This window comes from Drosophila tropicalis, unplaced genomic scaffold (assembly GCF_018151085.1).
Source record: "Drosophila tropicalis isolate 14030-0801.00 unplaced genomic scaffold, ASM1815108v1 contig_158, whole genome shotgun sequence".
In the NCBI taxonomy this organism is placed as follows: Eukaryota; Metazoa; Arthropoda; class Insecta; order Diptera; family Drosophilidae; genus Drosophila; species Drosophila tropicalis.
In genome coordinates this window covers 12,698,899-12,719,736 of record NW_027172602.1, presented here as the reverse complement: position 1 = coordinate 12,719,736, position 20,838 = coordinate 12,698,899, and the positions used below count along the sequence as shown (strand labels likewise).

General features: G+C 37.9%; 1 protein-coding gene across 1 annotated transcript; it reads left to right on the top strand.

Moving 5' to 3' along the window:
• Positions 1-873: 873 nt before the first annotated feature.
• On the top strand, positions 874-20,825 carry mdu (meduse). Its single transcript, XM_068301945.1, has 4 exons — positions 874-1,146; positions 18,647-19,674; positions 19,741-19,875; positions 20,052-20,825. The coding sequence occupies exons 1-4, from the start codon at positions 1,126-1,128 to the stop codon at positions 20,302-20,304; spliced, it is 1,437 nt and encodes a 478-aa protein (XP_068158046.1). The 5' UTR covers positions 874-1,125; the 3' UTR covers positions 20,305-20,825.
• The last annotated feature ends 13 nt before the right edge of the window (positions 20,826-20,838 follow it).

Below are 20,838 nucleotides of genomic sequence, written 5' to 3'. Positions count from 1 at the left end.
CCTTTAAATATTTAAACATTTGTTAGTCCCTTATTTAGCCCTTATTAGAAATAATAGCTGATCGTATACTAACTTATTTTTTATTAAACAACTTTGCAAACCCCAAAACAGTTAGAATACGTTTAGTCACAACTTTTGGAGCTTTCGTTAAAGCTTTTGAATAGTGTTGAGTTTTTTTTTTCTCAAGCGAATATTCAATTTTTTACAGCGAATACTTAATTTTTTACGGCTTGGTGGTTGTTGTTGCATTTGAGAGAAACTTAACTTAGTAGAGAGCGCCCCGAGCGAATTGAAGAGAGCCGTGCACTGAGAGAAAACATAAGGGATATGTTTTTTAAATATTTCCATAATTTCTTAAAATTATGAATAATTCAAGTACAAAATGAAATACAAATATTGTTTAAACCAATTGCCACCTCGTATGAAAAAAAAGGCAATTTATCATTCGAAAGGTGCTGGAACACCTTTTTAAGCACCTTCTCAGAGGACGTGCAGAAGGTTAATATTTATTTTTAAATTAGAAATTAACTTATCTAAAATTTTAGGTATGGGCTGCACCGAGAAATCAAATGCTGTTTTGATAACCAGCTACCGCCCAGCTGTCTGAATAAAATAGAACAGAGAGAATATTATGCGAGCGATAAGGAAGATATTGAAAATTTAGTACTATTGGATAAATTAAATATTCTTGAATAAAAAATTCAACATATAAAAATCAGTTTTTTTTCGACTTTGTTCCCCGTAGATTCAGCTTTTTTTTAGCTGTTTTCTTGAGTCGATTCAGCTGTTTTGGCCTAACAAAAAATGACATCACTGTGCACACAGCGCCTCAACCTCATCCAGCTTTGCAGTTGCTTGCCAGTTGCTTGTCAGTGTTCAGCGCGCGCGCAACGCCGCGGAAAAATAAACTTTACACTTTTTTTTTTGGCTATAACAATTAATATTCAGACAAATCAAATATTAATTCAGTTATATTGAAACAAACCGATAATAAAGCGAAAAAGAATTAACGAACGTTTGAAAAAGTGAAAAGTGTTTGTCAATTGAATTTTTTTTGTGTGTTTCCCCCTCCAACCGCATCCAACGTATTTTCTTACCAAGAATCAACCAAAAGAAACTTCAAATATGCAGCAAAAAGTTGAAGAGGTTAGTATCAAATACGAAAAGGAAAAACAATGTGACTAAGAAAAGACAAACCATTTCGGTGAAAATCCACTTACGATCACTTGTGATCAATAGAACCACAAATAGTCGCCCGATCTTTATGAAATTCGGTAAAAGTTGGAGAATATGTTGGCCTGTTATAAGCTTGTTGGCCTTTTCTTTTAGTTAGTATGACTTAGTTGGACACATAAACCTTAGAGACTCGAACAAATATTGCAATCTAAAAACAAAAAAAAAAGTAATTATAATGCTTAAAAGCACCAACTCTGATTAAGATTTAAGAATTCTCGTTTTTCAATTTATAAAGATTGCTTTTCCACAGAACTTTATCTGAAGAGTATATACATAGAATATTTCCCTTTCCCTAACCCTTGTGACTTTGTGATTTGAAGGTCGTTTAGCTCCTAGTGGGACTTGCTAGTCTTAGTTAAGTTATTAGCTGGAATTACACGAAATAGACCATAAATGACACATGTAACCACTAACTAAATATGTATAACTAAGACCAACAGATAAGTATTTCCACTTCCCATCAACCAATCTACCATCTACCATCTAGCACCTATCACCTATGACGTTTTGCTTAAAGATGGCTCATTTCCTTGGCAGTTCTTTGGTTCAGTTCATTTGAGTTCACTTAAGTTCAGTTTAGTTTAACTTACTTTTAAGTAAAGTTCTTTCTTTTGTGGTTTTTGTTGTTTTGCTAGACCTATTTTCGTATACCTTACACCCTACCTCAAAAGTTCCCTACCTACGCTTCCCCCTCCTGTGGCATCTGCCACCAACTGGCAACTGGACGCAGTTCTTGTGCTTCTGCCGTGACGTTCCATTGACTGATTCTCTGGCTAAATAAGCCAACAATAATAACAACAACACCCACAAAGAGATCTCATTGTAAAAAATGGTTTTTTGTTTGGTTTTTCATTTAAATTTTTTTTATTTTTATTTGGTGATATTATTTATTTTTGCTGTTTTTGTTGGTACGACGCGTGTTTTTTTTTTTTTTGTAGTTGTCCTCGCCCTCAGGTTTAGCCTCATATTTAAACAGTTGCCACACACACACACACACACACACACACACACACACACACGATATGGTCTTTTTATATGGTTTTTTTGTTTTTAAAAACCAATTTGAAATTGTTAAATAAAGTCAAAGTCATGACAAGAGATTATGAAGTGAAATTTTGTTGATTTCTTGATCGATTCGCGGGCATAAATCACAGTTTCTTCTTTAGCTAGAAACAATAAAACGAAACAGTTTTAGTTTATTTTGCTTTATTTATCTTGTTGTTGGTTGTTGTGTTTTTGTTTGTTTTGTTGTTGTTTGATCATGAGCCAAATGCAAGAGACACGGAACCAAATTCGAGGCAAAATGCAGTAAGTCGATTGCAAGTAAAAGTCGAAAAACCTGTAAGAAGACCATTGCCATATAGATGAAACGATGGGGGGAGGAGAGGGAAAGGGGGGAGGGGAAGAGGTTTGGGGGTGCTGCAGAATGGACCGAGTTCGAGATGACTGTCCATGACCCAAATAAATGAAATCGGACGAAAATTGTTTTAAGAATTGCAAACACCGAGACGACATCGAAGATAAAGAAGAAAGAAAAGGCATAAAAGAAAACAAAACAAAAAATCAGAAATATAAGAAGACACAAGACGAACAAGTCATAGTGAAGTGAAGTAAAGTGAAGTAAAGATGACATTAGTTCGACTCGTGAAGTGGCAGACAGAGAGCGAAGCAAAGATTAAGAGCAAGAGGTGAGTGGGGGAACTGCGGGGTTAGCCACATTGATGTCAGACAGATTGATCTATGTGGATTTCGGTTCGGTTAGAGAAGATGGGGAGATCATAGATCTCCAGCGACCTGGATTCGTGCATTGGTTAAGTATCACTCCATGGAGAATGTTTTGATTAGCTTCTCCCCTAATAATGGGAATTTGACTAAGCTCTGAGAACTCCTTAACAATTTTAGTTACTTTCATATAAAAAATACAAAAAGTCATCAATTGCTTTGTCTGTGTCACTTTTCAATCAAAAATAATTAAAAATCGCAATATAATTAACAAGGAAACAATTAATTTAAGTAATAAATACGAGTAGCACGAGATGACATTATCATTGAAGGGTCTACAGAACGTGGATTAGCTGTAAAAGGGTCGCACAGTGGGTCATTTGACTGTTTTCATGAGCAACAAACTTAATAGATGTGATCATAAAGAAGTTTCGCTTATCCTATATCCTACTCTTCTTCCATATTTTTGATTTATGATAATTAAATTTGAGATACTGAAATCTGTTACTAATTGTTAGTGCCATACTAATTTTCATAGAAATCGGCTGAAAAATAGTCAAGTTATTAACATTTTTAACTACATCAGTGAGTGTGTAGGAGTGAGCGAGATAAAAAAACTGAAATTTTTAAACGAGAATTTCTTTAGAATACCACAAATTTGGCTCAAAACCAAAGGAAAATACTTTTCGAAAAACTATTCTCTCCGAAAAAAAGTGTTCCCCGATTCCACACACACACACACAAAAGCCAAACAATTTTTGATATGTTGCCTCCCACTAAAATGGAGGAAAACGCAAAGGAAAAGAAGAAGAAAACCGGTTAGAATTTTATGCTATTAAAATTTCGCTTTTCGCGACACCAACAACTAAAAAAAGAAAAAAGCAAATTTTCTTGTTTAGCAGCAAATTTTCGCCATTTGGCAATTGAAAGTAAAATTGAACAGAAGTAAGCAGAAAAAAAATAGAAATAAAATTCGCAAAAAGAAAAACCCGAAACCGGTCAAGACGAGGACTTCTTTTTTTTCTTGTGTTTCGTTGATTTTGGAAAATCCTAAAGGCCATTATCAACAGGCAACAACAATGCCTGGCAAGTGGGTGTAAGGGGGAGGGGAGAGGGCAAAAGAGAGATGCCAACGAGATGCGAGGAGAGAACTTTTATTTGGTTTAACTACAAACTGTAATTACGTTTAAACGGCAAACAAAACAAAACGAAAGAAACAAGAGGAGAAAAAAAACACAATGCAAACAAACAATAACAACAAAAGCAAACGAAAAAGTACGCCAAACTTGAAACTTGTCGTTGATGAGAGATCTCTAGAGCTAAGGAGTCTGAGATACTGAGATAGAGAGAGAGAGAGAAGGTGATGGAGGTCAATGCCTGGTTCAATGACCCTTGACCCTTTTTAAAGAAGACACACAGAAATACGGAAAAGAAATAATAATTGTGTGCTGAGACAAGATCACTCAAAAATTATGAAAAACGCAAAGTCCAAAAGCAAAAATGAATTTGTGATAGAACAAAAGAAAGGATTGTCCCAACTCCTTATTTAAGGATTCGTTGTTCGACCTTTTGAATGGTTAAAGAATGAAAATGTTGAAAGGGTTCCTTAGCCTCCATTGATCTAGATCTTGCCCATGGTTCTTCCTCTGTTTTCTGTTCATGTAAATGTACATGGCTTATCCTGTATTGCCGATTTCATAGTCAGATATGTATCCTTGGTCTAATGGCCAATGCCAATGAAAACGAAAACGAATGTGTATCAGATGTATTCAAATTAGTTTCTCAGTTAAGTAGCTTCGATTTGTCACTTGTCAAATGTTTGGAAGGTGTCAAACCATTTATAGACTGAAGCGTTAGATATTTTTATTTGAAAACTTTCGATTACATGACCCCCGAGCCCCTTTGGACCCAAACAATGGCATATAAACAAAAATATTATGCATCATAAATTTCACTCACAAAGAAAGAGCGACGAGAGAGAGAGAGAGAGGGAGAGAAAGAAACCGGTCCAGATCTTGTCTTGTGTCAGTTCTGACAATGAACCCAAAAGCCAAGTTAAGACTCTTACGAAACATCTCATAAAAACAAAACGACTTGCATTCAAAATGAGGTATTTGTGGGCAGTGTGTGGGGGGGGAGGGGAGAAATTTTTGAAAAGTGAATGGTGACCGTTAGGATGAGCTCCAGAAATACTTAAATACAATGCAATTTTTTCGTAGTTTTTAGAGTTTTTTTTTTTTTTTTGTTGAAAGTTTTATTTTGTTGAACTATATTTTATGCAAGGCGCGTATCTAATTAATTGAGCCAAGCTAAAATATTTACCGTTGGCTGGCCACATTAATTGCCGGTTCGATTTTATAACACAGAAATCAACAATTTGCCATAACCCATCTATTCCTCCCTCCAACCACCACCCCTCATCAGTCAGTCGGACAGACAGACAGTAAAGAGGGGAAAGAAAATCATATAGCGCTTTGGCCATGTCAATCAAAGTGAAAGAAGTCAACTGGTCGTCACAGTTGTATCTGTATCTTGTATCTACAGGTGCCGATTATCTCATAGATACAGATTGCTTTACTTTGCTTTTGCTTTTGCTTTTGCCTTTGCTTTGACTCTCAGTTCGTTTGATTGCACAAAACATAATAATTGCCCATGAAAATAGGCCATTGCAATTAGCCAATCAATGATTAAACCAAATTGATTATTTGATGCAACAAAGTGATCGTTCGAGACACTATATATTGGTCTGTAGTGTATCGAAATAGAATGAGATATACCCAAATAGGTAAGGGTATGGATTCATCTTCTATTTCATTTAGTTTTCAATCGGACTAGGTAACTGAAAATCCATCATTTGGTCCATCTGCCTGTCATTCTTTTCTTTCACTTCATGAAAGTTATTTTTCTCCCTCTCTCTCTCTCCCTCTCTTCATTTCTATTATTGAATAGAACGTGCAAGAGTCATAATGAGATTTTACATTTTCTTTTCTTTTTTTTTTCATTTCTGGCCAAACACAGACAGAGTGGGAAAGTTTAACTAGTTTTGTTTTTCTTTCAATTTCCTTCTGGCTTTTTTCTTTAGATTTCCGGTGGTAGAAGAGAAAAACGTTGATCATTATCATGTGTGTGGGGTCAATTGAAGATGCTGAGTGAAAAGGAACAGAAATTAATCACGATTTGATCAAATGCTATGGGAAATACATAAACCTTTGGCTAAGAGAACTTGGTAATAATTGAAAATGAAATTACTTCTGGCTTATGATACACATTAGACTCTAAATGAACTGGAAACTGATTGGATTTCGAGGTCACAAGCATCAGGATGAGTCGTGGCTAAGGTGTAGCCCTTTTCCCAGTAAAAGGGAATCTTGAAACTCCTTCATAACAATCTTGACCCCCTTAAAACTTATCTCAACTCTAGTCTTCAACTAAATACCCATTATGTGGCTAAGGTTTTAATATTTGAAATTGAAATTCCGTTTTGCCAGTTCAGTTTTCGAGTTTGATGATGGCCTTTTGTGTTGGCATTTCACATGAAGACAAAACTTTTGCAATTGGCTTTCTACTCCATTGTGTTTATGCCGAAGAATGTGCATGGTATACACCTGCTGACCTAGGGCAATGGGTTTTTCGGTTTACTAGGCACCACATAGACCACATACCTACATAAATAAACATATCTCCCGCAGTGCTATTTGCATGGCAACCTTAACCCATTGGCATATATGCTTAACGCCCGCACTGAGCTCGGCACTTGGCACTCTCCACTCTCTCTTTCAATTAGCCATGCCTCATGATGGAACGGAACGGAACGGAGCAGGCAACCAAGCACAACACCTGTATATTTTCACACAGGTGACTTCGACACCAACAACAACAACAACAGCAACACAAAATCTCAAATGTAAAATGGCTAAAAAAAATATCAAATTACTTGCAAAAAGAAGAAAATGTTTGAAGGGGTATATCCAGTTTAGTGTTGGGTTGAGCAACTGGAAATGTTCTCTTCCCCTATCAGAATAAGGCTCAGCTGATCCGGTGAGCACCTTAATAACTGAGCTGAGAACTGAATCAACGCAATCGATAAGCATTTTAAGGAGTCTATGCATTTATCGATCTTAATTTCAACAGTTAACATATCGATCATTTTTCTATAATAGTCAAGAGATCAAAGTATAACATTGTGTGATCCCTTTTGGGAGAAAGGGTAACCCCAAGTCGACAAGTCAAAGTTGCTTCACTTTCTTGTATTTGATTGCATGCCGCAAGAGTTGCAGATGGTGATGGCAGCTCTGGCTTCAGGTCTGACTTGGGCTCTGCATTTTGTTTGTGCCCGCCTTGCAAACATTTTGTGCTACTTTACATTTTTATATGGTGGTTTTTTTTTTTGCCGCATTGTTGATTTAACTGTTTCGCCCCCATGGCTTGGTTAGAGGCTGTTGTTGCCTCTTTCTTTTCGCATGGTGTGAACTTGTGGCCAGGGTTGCCAATTAGATTTGCGAAAATTTGAATGAATGAAAGTACAACAAAGTGACAGCGAAATGTCAATGACAAAAGCGTATCGCAATTTTCAACATCATCAGCTGAAAAGCATTATTCATGATTATTATTATCATTACTAAACATGAAAATATCGACTTAACAATGGGGATGGTACTGTACTTTCTCCATCATTTCACAATTTGAATTAAAAAGAGCTTCAAAATGTAATCACCGGGGGGAAATTGGATTCGAGAGTTTTTTTGCTCTTCATTTATTTACTTTATTTACTGTTTTTTTCTTCTATGTGTACATAAATATAAGTCAAGGTTCTATTAACTGTTGGCTTACGCGGGGGATTTTGATAAGAAATGTCACATTATCAATGCCAAAAGGCGATAAGGCGCATACATACATACATACATAGGTATGTATATATGGGTTGGGATTGGATACTTGTTGGGTTGCAGGTGCATATAGAGTGGAGCTGATCGGGTCCAATGATGGATTTTCAAAGGCAATTTGTCAATGTCAATGGTTGCTAATTAGCATATGAGAATTTGTTCGATTTTGTTCGCTGGCAAAACTAATGAGGGGCGAATCTTTTCAATATACTGTTATACAATATTTTACATATACAAATATGACATAGTGGGCTAACTGTTATATAAGAAATGTTATCATTTGAATATAACCAATGAAAGAATCTCAAGTGAATGATGTAAGACATATCGAGGGTATTTGGGTGTTATACAAACTGTTATACAAAGCAAATAGTCCCTATGGCTATTGTTGTTAGTTTAGCAGTTTAATTCCTACCAAACTGTTATACTTTTCGAAAACTGTTATACATTTGGCAAAGTTTCTCATTTAAACTTGGTATGTTGAGCAAAAAATACTTTTTTGATAAGAAAACACATTTGCCAAATGCATTTCGGGGCCACAATGTGTTATACAACTGTCATAAATAAGACCATCAATTGATATACAAACTTTGCTTTTGCCCTTCACCGCCGTTACACTCTTCCTCGTCCATAATTTCAATTTTGTCGCTGAACTAAGCAAAAACAAAACTTTATCTAATCACAGCCACATTAAACAAATCAATATACACACACACACTAACTTATAGGCAGGTGGGTACATTTTAGTATATAGTCGTGGCATATTCCAGACGTTCCACACAATGAATTCGAATTTATATATATTAAATTTAGAGGTGATTAATCCTCTCTCTATGGCTCTAAGACTTGCCCTTAAGAGTTGACAGAGTTGTGGCTAGCCTTATGTTGATTTCATTTCGAAAAATAGATAAACGCAATGCACAGGCGATGACTCAATTTGTGGTCTGAACTTGAAGGAAGGCCTAGCCCTATCTATCTATATCTATGCATATATGTACATATATATATAAAGTTTACCGATAACAAACAAAATGATGGCCGATAACGTCTTATATCAGTCGTAATTTTTACTGTATATATGTGTATGTGAGTGTGTCTGTGTGTGTACATTTAGTAGGTACATACAGCTGTTTGGTAAATAAACAGCCAAAAACAAAAAAAAACAAAATCTTAAAATTCCATTCTTTACACCAATATAATATACAAAATATCGAGCATGTAATATATCGCACCTGTTTGATAGAGTGAGAGAGAGAGAGAGAGACACTTGTGGGTGTGTGTGTGTGTGAGGGCAGGGAATACTGTTAGCGGCAATTGGCAAAGGAAACCAGATAAGATACTTGGCTATTTCCACAATTTTTGGTTCATTTTAGTAATTGAAATGCCATAGCTAATTATAAATTCTTACCAAAATGAGTCATGGATCTATGTATATTTGAAGTTTTAGTTAACGTTTAGTTGGGGGATTTTCGGATGTAGGGGAAAGAACCTTTCCACCTTTGCAATGGATGGTAATGAAGCCATTCGCTCAGCATTTCCGCTTCAGTGAAAAGCACATAAAAGGAGAAATGAAAAGAAAAAGGTGCCAACTGTCACCGGCAAATGCATTGCAAATGCAGTTTAACGGTCTCTCTCTCTCTCTCTGTCTCTCTCTGTCTGTCTCTCGGCCATTAGACTAAGTAACTAAATACATACATTGGAGGTGTACATAAGTAGCTGTTACTAGTACAGCATGTCTTAGTCGGTGTGACAGTAACATATTTTCAATAAAGCCATCAAGAGGGGGCCATTTGTGGAAAGCAAAAGAATCTATTAGCATACAGAAGTAGTTAATATAGTTATATAGTAGGTATAATAGATGCTTTGTTTTTTATGTGACTTTTGCGTAATTTATTTGTGACACTATTCAGAGCATTCAGAGACTCTGTCTCTACCGTCTCAGCCACTTTAGTTTTTAGAGCCGGAGCATCTTCATGTTGGCTAAGCGTGGGAATGCCAATTCCTACACATTCCTACAGAGACGGAATCTAAACAAAGTCACCTCGCCATAGCTCCTAGAGAAGATCTAGAGAAGAAAGATAAAGCCATGGATTATAGTATACTTAAGTTTCAGTCACTTAGATTGCTTTATTCGATTGGCCAAGAAGTAAAACTGATAAAAATTAATCAATCTAACTATTAGAACTCAAACCCTAATGCTTAAACCAGTTGGGAATTGTAAGCGCCTTTAAGGGGCCCCTGAATATTTTCTATAGGAACCGCTCCTGTACTAGATTTGTCTTAATTGTTATTGTTCTTTCTTGTTTCCTCATTTTCAGCATGTCAAATTGAAATTAGTTTGCGGTTTAAGTACAAACAATTGTTAAGATCTTCATTTGAAATGACTTTTTTGTTTAACTTCATGTTTAGAATTGTTTTTTTCGCTAGTTGAAAAGTTTACGATTTTCGTGTGAATTGGTTTTTATTAGTTGGCTATAATCAATTTGTGAGTTGACATTCCTTTAGCTAGATTGACTAAGATTTGAAATGAAATCACTTTCGAATCTAAGTCTGTGCTGGTCATAAATCAATCAATTCATATCTTTATATATCTTCTGATGGGGGTTTTTCGCCATGTGTTTTCCTAACTGTTTCTCCTTCTACCCTCTACCCACCTGAAGACCATTGTGTGTGTGGGTGAAAGGCAACCACACAAAAATTTCCATATCTCTTTGGCTACACAACCTTTCACAAAGGGTAAATGGGATTGGGAAGGGAAGGGAGTTGGAGTTGGTCGACAATTTGGGGAGGAGGATGGGGTTATGGTTAGGTTTTTTAAGCGCAACAACCTTAATGATAATGATAATTTTTATGATCATACCATAACTAACAAAAGCCAAGACAAAATATGACGCTTATAAAGTGCAGTTAGCAACTCTTTAAATCCATCTAAACAATTTACCGTTTTGCTGCTGTTGTTGTTGTAGCTAGTCAGTTGGTAAGTAGCCAGTAAGCGGACCGCTAAATGTCATAAAAAAGAAGAAGAAGAAGAAAAAGCCCAACAGGTGCCACAGCAGTTAAGCCAACAAATGGACAATGGACGTTGCACCTCGCTAACATGGTGTTCGGTTAGTGTTTTGTTTACCTTTTTTTTGATGGACAGCTGAACGCTTGAATCAGTCACAAATGGGTGGGAGAAACAACAACAAACGAAGAAAAATAGAAAGAAAAAAATATGAAAAACCGTTTCCCTAACATTTATGATGAAATTAACATGACGAAGAAACTGAATGCCACATCCATCCATCCATCCACTTTCCCACAATTTCCACTTCACTTTTTCCAAATCAGTCAGAAACTGATCTAGTTTTCAGTCAACTCAATTAACTTGGCCCATGTTTTGGCAAATACACACACACACAAATAAAACTTCAAAACAAAAACTGAAAAAACCAAACAAAGAACCGGCAATGGCAACACCTAGCTAACATCAGCCAACACAATTACCTCAATTGTTCTGCAAATATTTGCTACAACTTTTAATTAAACAGCCCGCATTGGCAATATGAAACAACATTTTAATTATAAGCACACACACACACACACACACATACACACAAGGGGAGAAGATGTAGCCGAAAACATGGCAATTACAAAGAGATATGTAAGAAGACGAACAACAACCATAGAACAGAACAGAACAGTTCAAAAGAACCAGAGGGAAACCCGATAGCAAACTAACTACAAATAGTAGATACAGTAAACTCCTACCACTAACTAACCGAGAGATAGTGTTAAGTATAACTAACTGAGAATTGATGGAGCGAAAGAGTTAAGAACCGAATTTATTTGGAATCAGTCAGAAGAAGCTTTTGGTAAACAAAGAACGCCAGGAATTCCATAAAAGTAAGTCTTAAGATACTTGGATCCTCTCATTGCGCCAGTCATCTCTGTGTTAATGGGTCACCAACAACAACAGCAGCGATTGAACTTTGGGTTCTTGAAACAATCGAGTATTATGGAGCTGCGGGTGGGGTGACCACTGTACTAGAGATACATATGTAGTGCTTTGGGGCTAGCCTACTTGACTCTCTGTATCTTTTACGTGCTTCATGTAGCGTGGCAGCTGTTGCCAATAGAAGGAGAAAAGACAAGAAAAGCGCGCATCAAGTTCAAAAGCCTAAAAGCAAAGCAAATGGCTGACACGCAACAAGAAATGCAATGCAATGATAGATACTTATACACACACACACTATGTAAGTATCTGTATCTCCATCTCCTGTTAGCTATATCAGTGTCTCTGCATCTGTATCTGATCAGTTGTTCTTCTGGCTGTTGAAAGTCATTGGCCCAGCAGTCGGTAGCAGCTGTCTAGGCTGGAAAGTTGGAGTTGTTTTTCTTTCTCTCTCTTTCTCTTTTCATAGTTTTGCCCATTGTAGAATGACATAATGTGCCTTCGTCATGCCCCTCACGTTGGCTGTGGTCATTTGGCATGCAGCAGAGTCGCCGCTCCAGTCTCTTGTCTCTTGTCTCTGTTTGTCTCTTTGCACTGGTTGACATAATTTGAGTGTTTGCTGTTTCTTTTTGTTGTTGTTGCAGTCTTGTGACTGAATGGACGACATCAACGTTTGAATGTTGTCACTGTTGAACTGCCGCAGTTGTGTGATTTTTGTGTGGAAATGAAAAGTGTTATACAACTGTCATAAGTGTCACAGGGTTATGAAGTGCTGGTGCACTATCCAACTTATCGACAGCTGCTGGCATTGAAATTGAAAGCTGTAATAATATTGTCACATTTTCTGGCTGTGACAATTTGTTATCCAAACTGTTATACAAACAGAGAGTGTTCAAGCACTTACACGTCTTGTGTGTGTCTTTTATAGCATAATTTTTACTCAAATCGTTACACAGGCTGTTATACAAAGTGTAATACAAATTAGGGGGTAAAAAGCTTACAAATTTTGAAAAAACTGTTATACAAGCTGTTATACGAACTGTTATACAAATTAGGGGCTTGACAGTTTTTAAATGTTGGAAAAAACAGTTATACAAACTGTTATACGAACTGTTATACATATATATTTTCAATTTCTTCAACTGTTATACAGTTGGTTTAAATACATCAAATAATACAAAATAGTTCAAATTAGTTAAAATCAAGTCGCTTGATGTGTTCTTTTCCCATTAAGCTGTTATACAACTGTTATAAACACACTAAATGTTGCAATCCTTTATCATCATTGACTTGCCATTGAAATCCTAATGCGAAATCACGTTTTTTATTAGCTTTTAAAGGCCCATTATGGGCAATAAATTGATTGCTGATCGCCATTAAACTCAGTCTCTGCCCGAGTGATGATATAATGCGATTTTTGGTTGGCCTTACTGCAGAAACCAGAGAAAAAGGCCATCATCATAATGAATTGCATAGAACACTTAACCCGGATGATATATAGAGAGAGAAAGAGAGAGGAGGAGAGGTCGCTCTCTCTCTCCATATATGTATGTATATACATATATCGTTTTATTTTTATTTGTATTTCATTTTCCTTGCATGGAAGCACTTAATTTAATGACTAGTCTGACTTACTAACTAACTAACCGACTGAGTGGCCAAAGCGACTAACCAACTGAGATTTTGGCTTGGCAGAAGGCCCAATAAAACTGACCAGGCCAAGACCAAATTAATGGTCAGACATTTGCAGTGGAAAGTAACGGCAAAACTCTCTGATTTGGTCAGGTCACGCATTGTTAACGTCTTTCAGTGTCGTTTGTGGCCAACGAATAAACAAAAAACTAAGCAAAAAACAAACAAAAACTTAACGAGAAAGACAAAAAAAAGAACCAACAACAAGCCAAATGGACATGCCACAGAAAGTGATCCAATCGATGAGGGCATTTTATCAGTCCCTCATTTAGTTTTACTCGCTTATCGCGAACTAAGTTTTATTTTTCCAGGAGAAGCACACACACACACACAAACGAAGTAAATCAAAGTGGTAAGATAAAGAAAATGATTCCATTTTGGCTCAAACGCAACATTTTTTCCAATAATTTGAACAATCAATTAGTTAGTTAGTCTCTTTGGCCTAAATCTTTGGAACTACACCGGGCAAAAACCTTTTTTGTCTATGGAGTCTATATAGAAAAGTTATCTAGCCTAGCTAAAGAATTTATAAAGGAATCTTTGAAAAACGTTCCTCTCGATGTTTAGGGACTTTAGGATCTAAGTCACTGACAACTTGAAGTCCAACTTAGTTTAAGATACACTAGATCTATATCTTATTAAAAGATTTGAAAGATCTCACAGAATTTGTTGTCCTTTTGGGACTCTTAAGGCACATGCGAAACTTCCTGGTTCAGACGACTTTCAGTTGCAATTAGTTAATTGCTGTGACTTAATGACATTTTATATATAACGATTTACTTTCACTTTAATCCCCTTTGTTTATGTATTTTTCCTTTTGTCGTTGTTGTTGTTGTTTATTCTGTTTTGAAATGACGCAAGATTTGTGAGAGAAGATTTGGAAAAAAGAAAATTGCGTGTTTTTGACAGGAAAATTTTGGCCATCATGTGTGTCCTAATTGTTGTAAAGAGAGAGACAGAGGGAGAGAGAGAAAGAAAGAGAAAGGAAGAGAGAATGTGAGTAAGACATTTTGAAATGAAATGTATGAATTTTTTAACCAAATTTGTTCTTCACTTTCATCTTATCAACATTTAAGAGCCTTTTGTCTTGTTTTGTTTTAAGATATATGTAGATATTTCTCTCAGTGTAGCTGAAGTTCTGCTTAGGTTTTGGCTTTATGTTATTTGCTCTTTTTGGCATATTTTCGCTTTGTTTACCAATTTGTCAGTTTGCTAATGGTGCCGCCTAGACAAAAGAGACGTGACTTTGTGCACAATTTTGGCCAAGATGTGTTTCGTGTGTGTGTTTTTTTTTTGGGTGCTGCTGTCTGTGGGGCAACCTAAAGCATGGTAAATATGTATAATAACAGCAATCGGTATATAACGGTAATTTTGGAATGGTAATGGCTAATGGTAATGATATGGCGTCATAATTGACACATGCTTCAAGTGCATCCGCCTTAGATTGCTGTTGATTTCAGTTTTGGCTTGCTACGCTTTTCTTTGACTCTCTGCTGATGATGGCAATAGATCACGATTTTGTCCAAAACGAAAAGAAAGAAAAACCAAAAAAAACCAAAAGAAGCAAAAATAAAACCCCAAATTGATGGCGGGCTGCTTTCTTCGGGTCAAATGGGGCACAAACTTGGTCTGAGGCTGTGCAAATGATCCGATTGATTTCGCAGACACCGTAGAGGAAAACTCTGAAAGTATAATCTCACGATTTCCAAGAGAAAATTGCACAAGAAAAACCAAAAATGAAAAAGAATCCATCTATTTATCAAAAATCTCAACGAAAATTGCACTTGAAATTAAATTAAAGTTAGTCGCTAAAGTCTCATTGCAATCAATTTCAAATTGATTTGCTTTATTAGCCAATACGGAAATTGGTTAGGGAAAGAGAAAACCAGGAGAATTGGAAAGAATATCAAAGGATTAGCATCAATTGAGGTACAACTGATCATCTAGATTCTAGAATATGGCATGGATTAACTTAATAAGTTCTTATTAGAGCTAGAAAAGTTCACTTTGCTCACTTGGCTTATATGAATTTCATGATATTGAATAACTTTGAAATCTGTTTGGAATAACATTCAATATCATTTGTATACAATGATCTATGAACGACTTTCAAAAAGGTTTTAAGGGCAAATATGTTGGCTCAAGGAATGTTCATTGGAAGATCTAGCATTTCAATGGGTCAGGCCTTATTCCCATCATCCTTCATCGTTGACCCAAATGCCTTGCAGGCAAAAACATTTTGAGTGCTCGCCCCTCTTTTGCATATCAATTTGATGGTGTTTGTTGTTGCTGTTGTTGTTGGTTTTGCACGCTTCAGCTGCAATAACGCTAAATGAATTGGCCCAAATACGTTTTGTTGGTGTTGAACACGATAATGTTGTTGTTGTTGTTGCTGCTGTTGATCGTCATGATGATGATCAGTCGCCTGGAAACGACAACAACAGCAGCCCAAGCTAGAAGTGGATCACCTCAAAGAGTAAGAGAGACAGACACAGAGAGAGAGAGTGAGTGAGTGAGGGAGGGAGGGAGAGGGCCAAAGATGTTGCTGGAGAAGAGCCCAAGTCACGGTCACGTTTCACGTCACGTTCTCTTGTTGTTTTCGTTGTTGTAGCTGTTGTTCTTCAATTCTACATTTCTTCTTTCGACTTGTTTTTTTTTTTCCATTATCACCCTGTAACCAATTGGCTTAAAGGGCATATCAAGCTAGCCCAAGCCCAAAGCTAAAGCCAACTACTTAGTCGATTGAAAACTGATCTACTAAGTGCTTAGGCCGAGGTATTTGCCTTGTCGTTATCTTTGGCTTAAACTACAGAATATTTTAGGTTTTTCTTTTGTTGTTCTTGTTTTTTTTATGTGTTTCTGTTTTTGCCAATTTGCTTTTGAGCTGCCTTTTGCTGATCTAGCAAACTAACAAATTGCCCTAAAGTTCCCCCTCTCTCTCTCTCTCTCTGTATTGTCTGGTGTTGTGTTGTCTTGTCTTGTTTGTGTGCCTTGGTCGATTGCATGACCCATGGTGACCCCGATGAGGCGGCATCCACACAGCATGCAAATGAGTTCAAAACTTTGACTTTGACTTCCACTTGCAATTGCCAGTTGCCAGACGGACGCGCGCCAAAACTGACAGCTGTCAACTTGACATTTTGGGCAGCAGCAACAGCAACAGCAACACCAGCAGCTGCTGTCATTGCACTTCGTGGTGGTGGCAGCAACAAGTTGTGTGGCAGCAGCAACAACAGCAATAATAATAATAAAAAACTTCCGTTTTTGTACAAGTTTTGCTGTTTTGTATTTGCCCATCATATGATGTCCATTGGTAATACATTTGGAGTCTTTCTTTTGGGTTGGCAAGTGAAAACGACAACGACAACGACGCAGACGACGCACATTTCAATTCGATTTCATGGTACAACAATTGAGTGAAAATCTGCATCGAATTTGCCCACGAAAAATCGTTTAATGAGCGGCTTCGTATCTCTTATTTTTGGGGTGTTGCCATTGTGTAGCGACTACTTATTTGTTGTTGTTGTTGTTGTTGCCGTTGTGCTGTTCACAAGACAACAATGCTCATTGCGCGCCCACTTAACGGCGTTCGAAAAGCGGAGACGTAGACGGAGACATTTTGCTCGCCACTTTCTAATGCGGAAGCCACCAGACAAACCAAAACGACAGTCAACCATCCGACAACAGCAAAAAAAACAAAAACAACAACGCACCCACATGCCACAGACCAGAGTCAGAGTCATAGACCCTCACTCTCAATGACTTGAGGCCTAGTCAAAGCCACTTTGGTCGACCAAGTCGGCCAGGCGTCGGTCGGGTGGGCTCAGTGACCCGAAAAAATACCTGTAAAAGCCCTCTTCACCTCACCGCTCACCCCTTTGGGCCATAAGCTGTATGCCCACGATGGGGGGAAGTATTTAGTCGTCAAATGGATGCTGATTAAATGCAATCAAGATGCCCTCCTTGTTATCATAATAGTCAGCCACATAAGAGATATCATCATCATTATCAACGTATGAGTGATTCTTTCTAACTGTTTTGCAATTCCGCAACTTTATTTCTTACATTCTGTATTGAAGAACTGCCCGAAAGTATGCTTTATTTTCGCTTGATTTAGTTGTAATTCTCAACCAGTTGGAGCAAATTGAAAGGAAATGCGATGGAAGGAAATATTTCAGCTTTTTTTTTACTTTAACAAATTAAGAGGAAATAACTAATATGTTAATTAGTCTTAACACCATTTTTATCCCTCTCTCTCTCTATCTCCCTGTTTCTTTCTGCCCGCATGAACTCTTCACACCTTCACCTGCATATAATTATTCGATATTTCTGCTAACTGATTGTGTTTAACTCCCGCTCTAAGGTGTTTCATGGCGTTCAGTCAACCGCCAACCATAACTTTGAACTCCACATACATAGATAGATAGAGGAGAGTGAGAGAGAGGGGGAAGAGAAGTCATTGCATTTTAAAAACAACAGCGCAACAGAAAAATTTATGCAACATGCGAAACAATAAAACAGAAATTCCCTATCATCATCAGCAGCAGCAGCAGCACTTTTACTCTCAATTGTTAAATATTTATATTATTTAGCATTTTAACGACTTGCGGGGAACAATGGCGATGGGCTTTTGTTTAAATTCAATTTCGATGTGATTTGTCACGCAACTTTTTGGCGATCCGCTTACTCCGCCACCAACGCCACCGATCTGTGGTGGTTTCCCCATTGATTGAGCTGATCAATCGTTGGGATAAGGAGAAACGATTATGCAAGTTGGGCTGGAAAGGGCGTTTGATACGATTTCCTTTCCTCAAGTTGAGTGGTGCAACAATGCGGGTTGCTTGCCACATACCCCAAACCCATCTGTTGTCTGCCCCACACTCCTTGGACCTACTATACGCTCCATTTGGTCGTTGCTTTCTTGCATATTCGATTACATTCAATGAGCTAACGGTAAATATGTGTGTGTGTGTGTGTGTGTGCATTGTGATCGAGTGAACGAACAACTGATGAGTGTAATCCGAGTAGCATTTCCTCTCTGGAGGTCACAATCAGCTCAAATAACTCAAAGACAACAGCAAGAGACACATCAACGAAGCGACAAAGCTTCGAGTTTTGAAATGATTTAAATCACGACTGTCGATTAACTTTAATCCTTTCATTCTTGTTGTGTTTGCAGAAGATCGATCCCTTGACACGCATTCAAGAGGAAATCAAAGAGGTGGTGCGACGTGAAGAAGAATACCGACAGCTGGTGACCCTCACTTCCGTATCGGGTGGCACCCCGCCTGTGGAAGTGGTGGAGTTTGAGACGTACACAGTCCAACAGGATAACGGAGAGGAGGAACAGCAACAGCAGGATCGTGGCATTTTGGTTACAGCCCAACCCGTTGTTGCTGTTCAAACGACCAGCTTACTGGTGCCCATTGATGAGCATTCAAACACACCCGACTCATTGGCATCCAGTGTGAATAGCACCAAAGAGGAGAGTCTCGATGGTCAGCACTCTGATGATTCTGGCATATCGGCATCTTCCAATAACAACACCAACAACAATAAGAGTAACAATGGTCAGGTAGCAAAGCAACCATTGAAACTGACCATTGTGGGTCGTCAAGAGCAGCGTTACATTGGACCAAACTGTTACAATCTAACACCAGAGCCGCCACAACAAAAACTGAAGGCACACACGACCATAACGAGCACCCCGCATCAGCAGCAGAAGCGACAATTTGCCTTCAATGGCATTGCCACCAAGGGTGTGATGCAGCGCTTCATTGCCTCGCACGGCAAAGTGCAGCAACTGGGTGGAGGGGTTGGTCTCGGTGGTCCAGTGACGCCAATTGGTCTTAGCACACCAACTTTGGCAATCAACAACAATAATAACAACAACAGTACTACGATCGCCAGCAATGCCACATCGACGACAACTTTGAAATTGAACTCTCGCACTGCTTTAGCCTTTCTGGAGAATGGCCAAACCCTCGGCAGCAACAGCAACATCAATGTGAACAACAACAATATCACAATCAGTTCCCCAACAGCAATTGAACGCGATTCAGAGGGTCGTCCATTGCGTCGTGGCTATGTGCCCGTGGAACAGAAGATTCAACGTGAATTGCAGGATCTAAAATCACGCGAAACGGAACTCAAGCGCCAGCGCAAGCTTAATAGGCAAAATACACTGAAAGCCTCGCTGGACAAACTGTGAGTAACCAAATCCATTTAAAGGATTAGAATGTTTTGACTTTCTTTTGCTTTCTTTTTGCACAGACAACTGAGCACAGACGATGAGGCCGATGGCGAAGAGGACGATGACGAGGATGATGAGGATTCCGAAGTGGAGCATTGCTATGGACCAGGCAAATTGCGGAATGCCCAGTCTACCCTAGAGCTGGACAGAGATTGGTAATGCACAGAGAGAGAGAGGGAGAGAGAATTTTTGAATTGTTAGACAGAGTAAAACGTTTATAATTCGCAACTGGTTAAGTCTCTATCCAGTCATATGTAGATTCCAAATTGCTTTACTTTTTGCCAATCTGAAAAGAAACTAAATGAATTTATAATTTACTCATTTGTTGCAGTAACGACCAGGACTTGGCCTACAAGGCCACGGGCAATCGTAGCCTCAATGCCGCCGTCCTCAGTGCTGCCAATGGGAACAACAACAGCAATGGCAGCATTTCCGTTGGCCTGCGTCCGGCCATGTCGCTGGCCCAACTCTGTGATCTAACACCCGAGGAGGCGCCCTCATCGCATCGCCTGATTGCCCAATGGGAGAGTCTGATCAAGAAGAATGCCGAAGGTGCCGCAGCGCCAATTGAGGCGATTATCTGAGTGCCGAATCCGCATTGGAGGATCGATCGATCGATCGATAATAGCAGACCAAATTATTTGTATTTTGTAATTTCTATAATCACAATTTATGCCCTAACTTTTCCATTCTATGTAGGTTTATACATATATACAAATCCTCTATTGTTTTTTTTTCCTCCTTTTTTCATTGTCTTGTCAACGAATTAATTTTAGTTAATCGATGGTAATTGTATTGCCCATGTACTTAATATTGTGTAATTTATATTTGATTTACTCATACACACACACACACACATACATACATATGCTTGTGTGTGTTTGTGAATTGCATGTGTGTGTGTAAAATGTTATTTAATCCTGTTGTATATAATGCCTAACGATGTTTCCGGTGCAAGTCAAAGTCGAACAAAGACACCGACTTGCATATAATTTATTGAAAACAAAAACAAAAAACAAACTTACACATATAAATATATACATACATACATACATACATACATATATGCAAAAACGATTTAAATAAAAGCGAAACAAAAAGCGAATCTGTCACCTTTC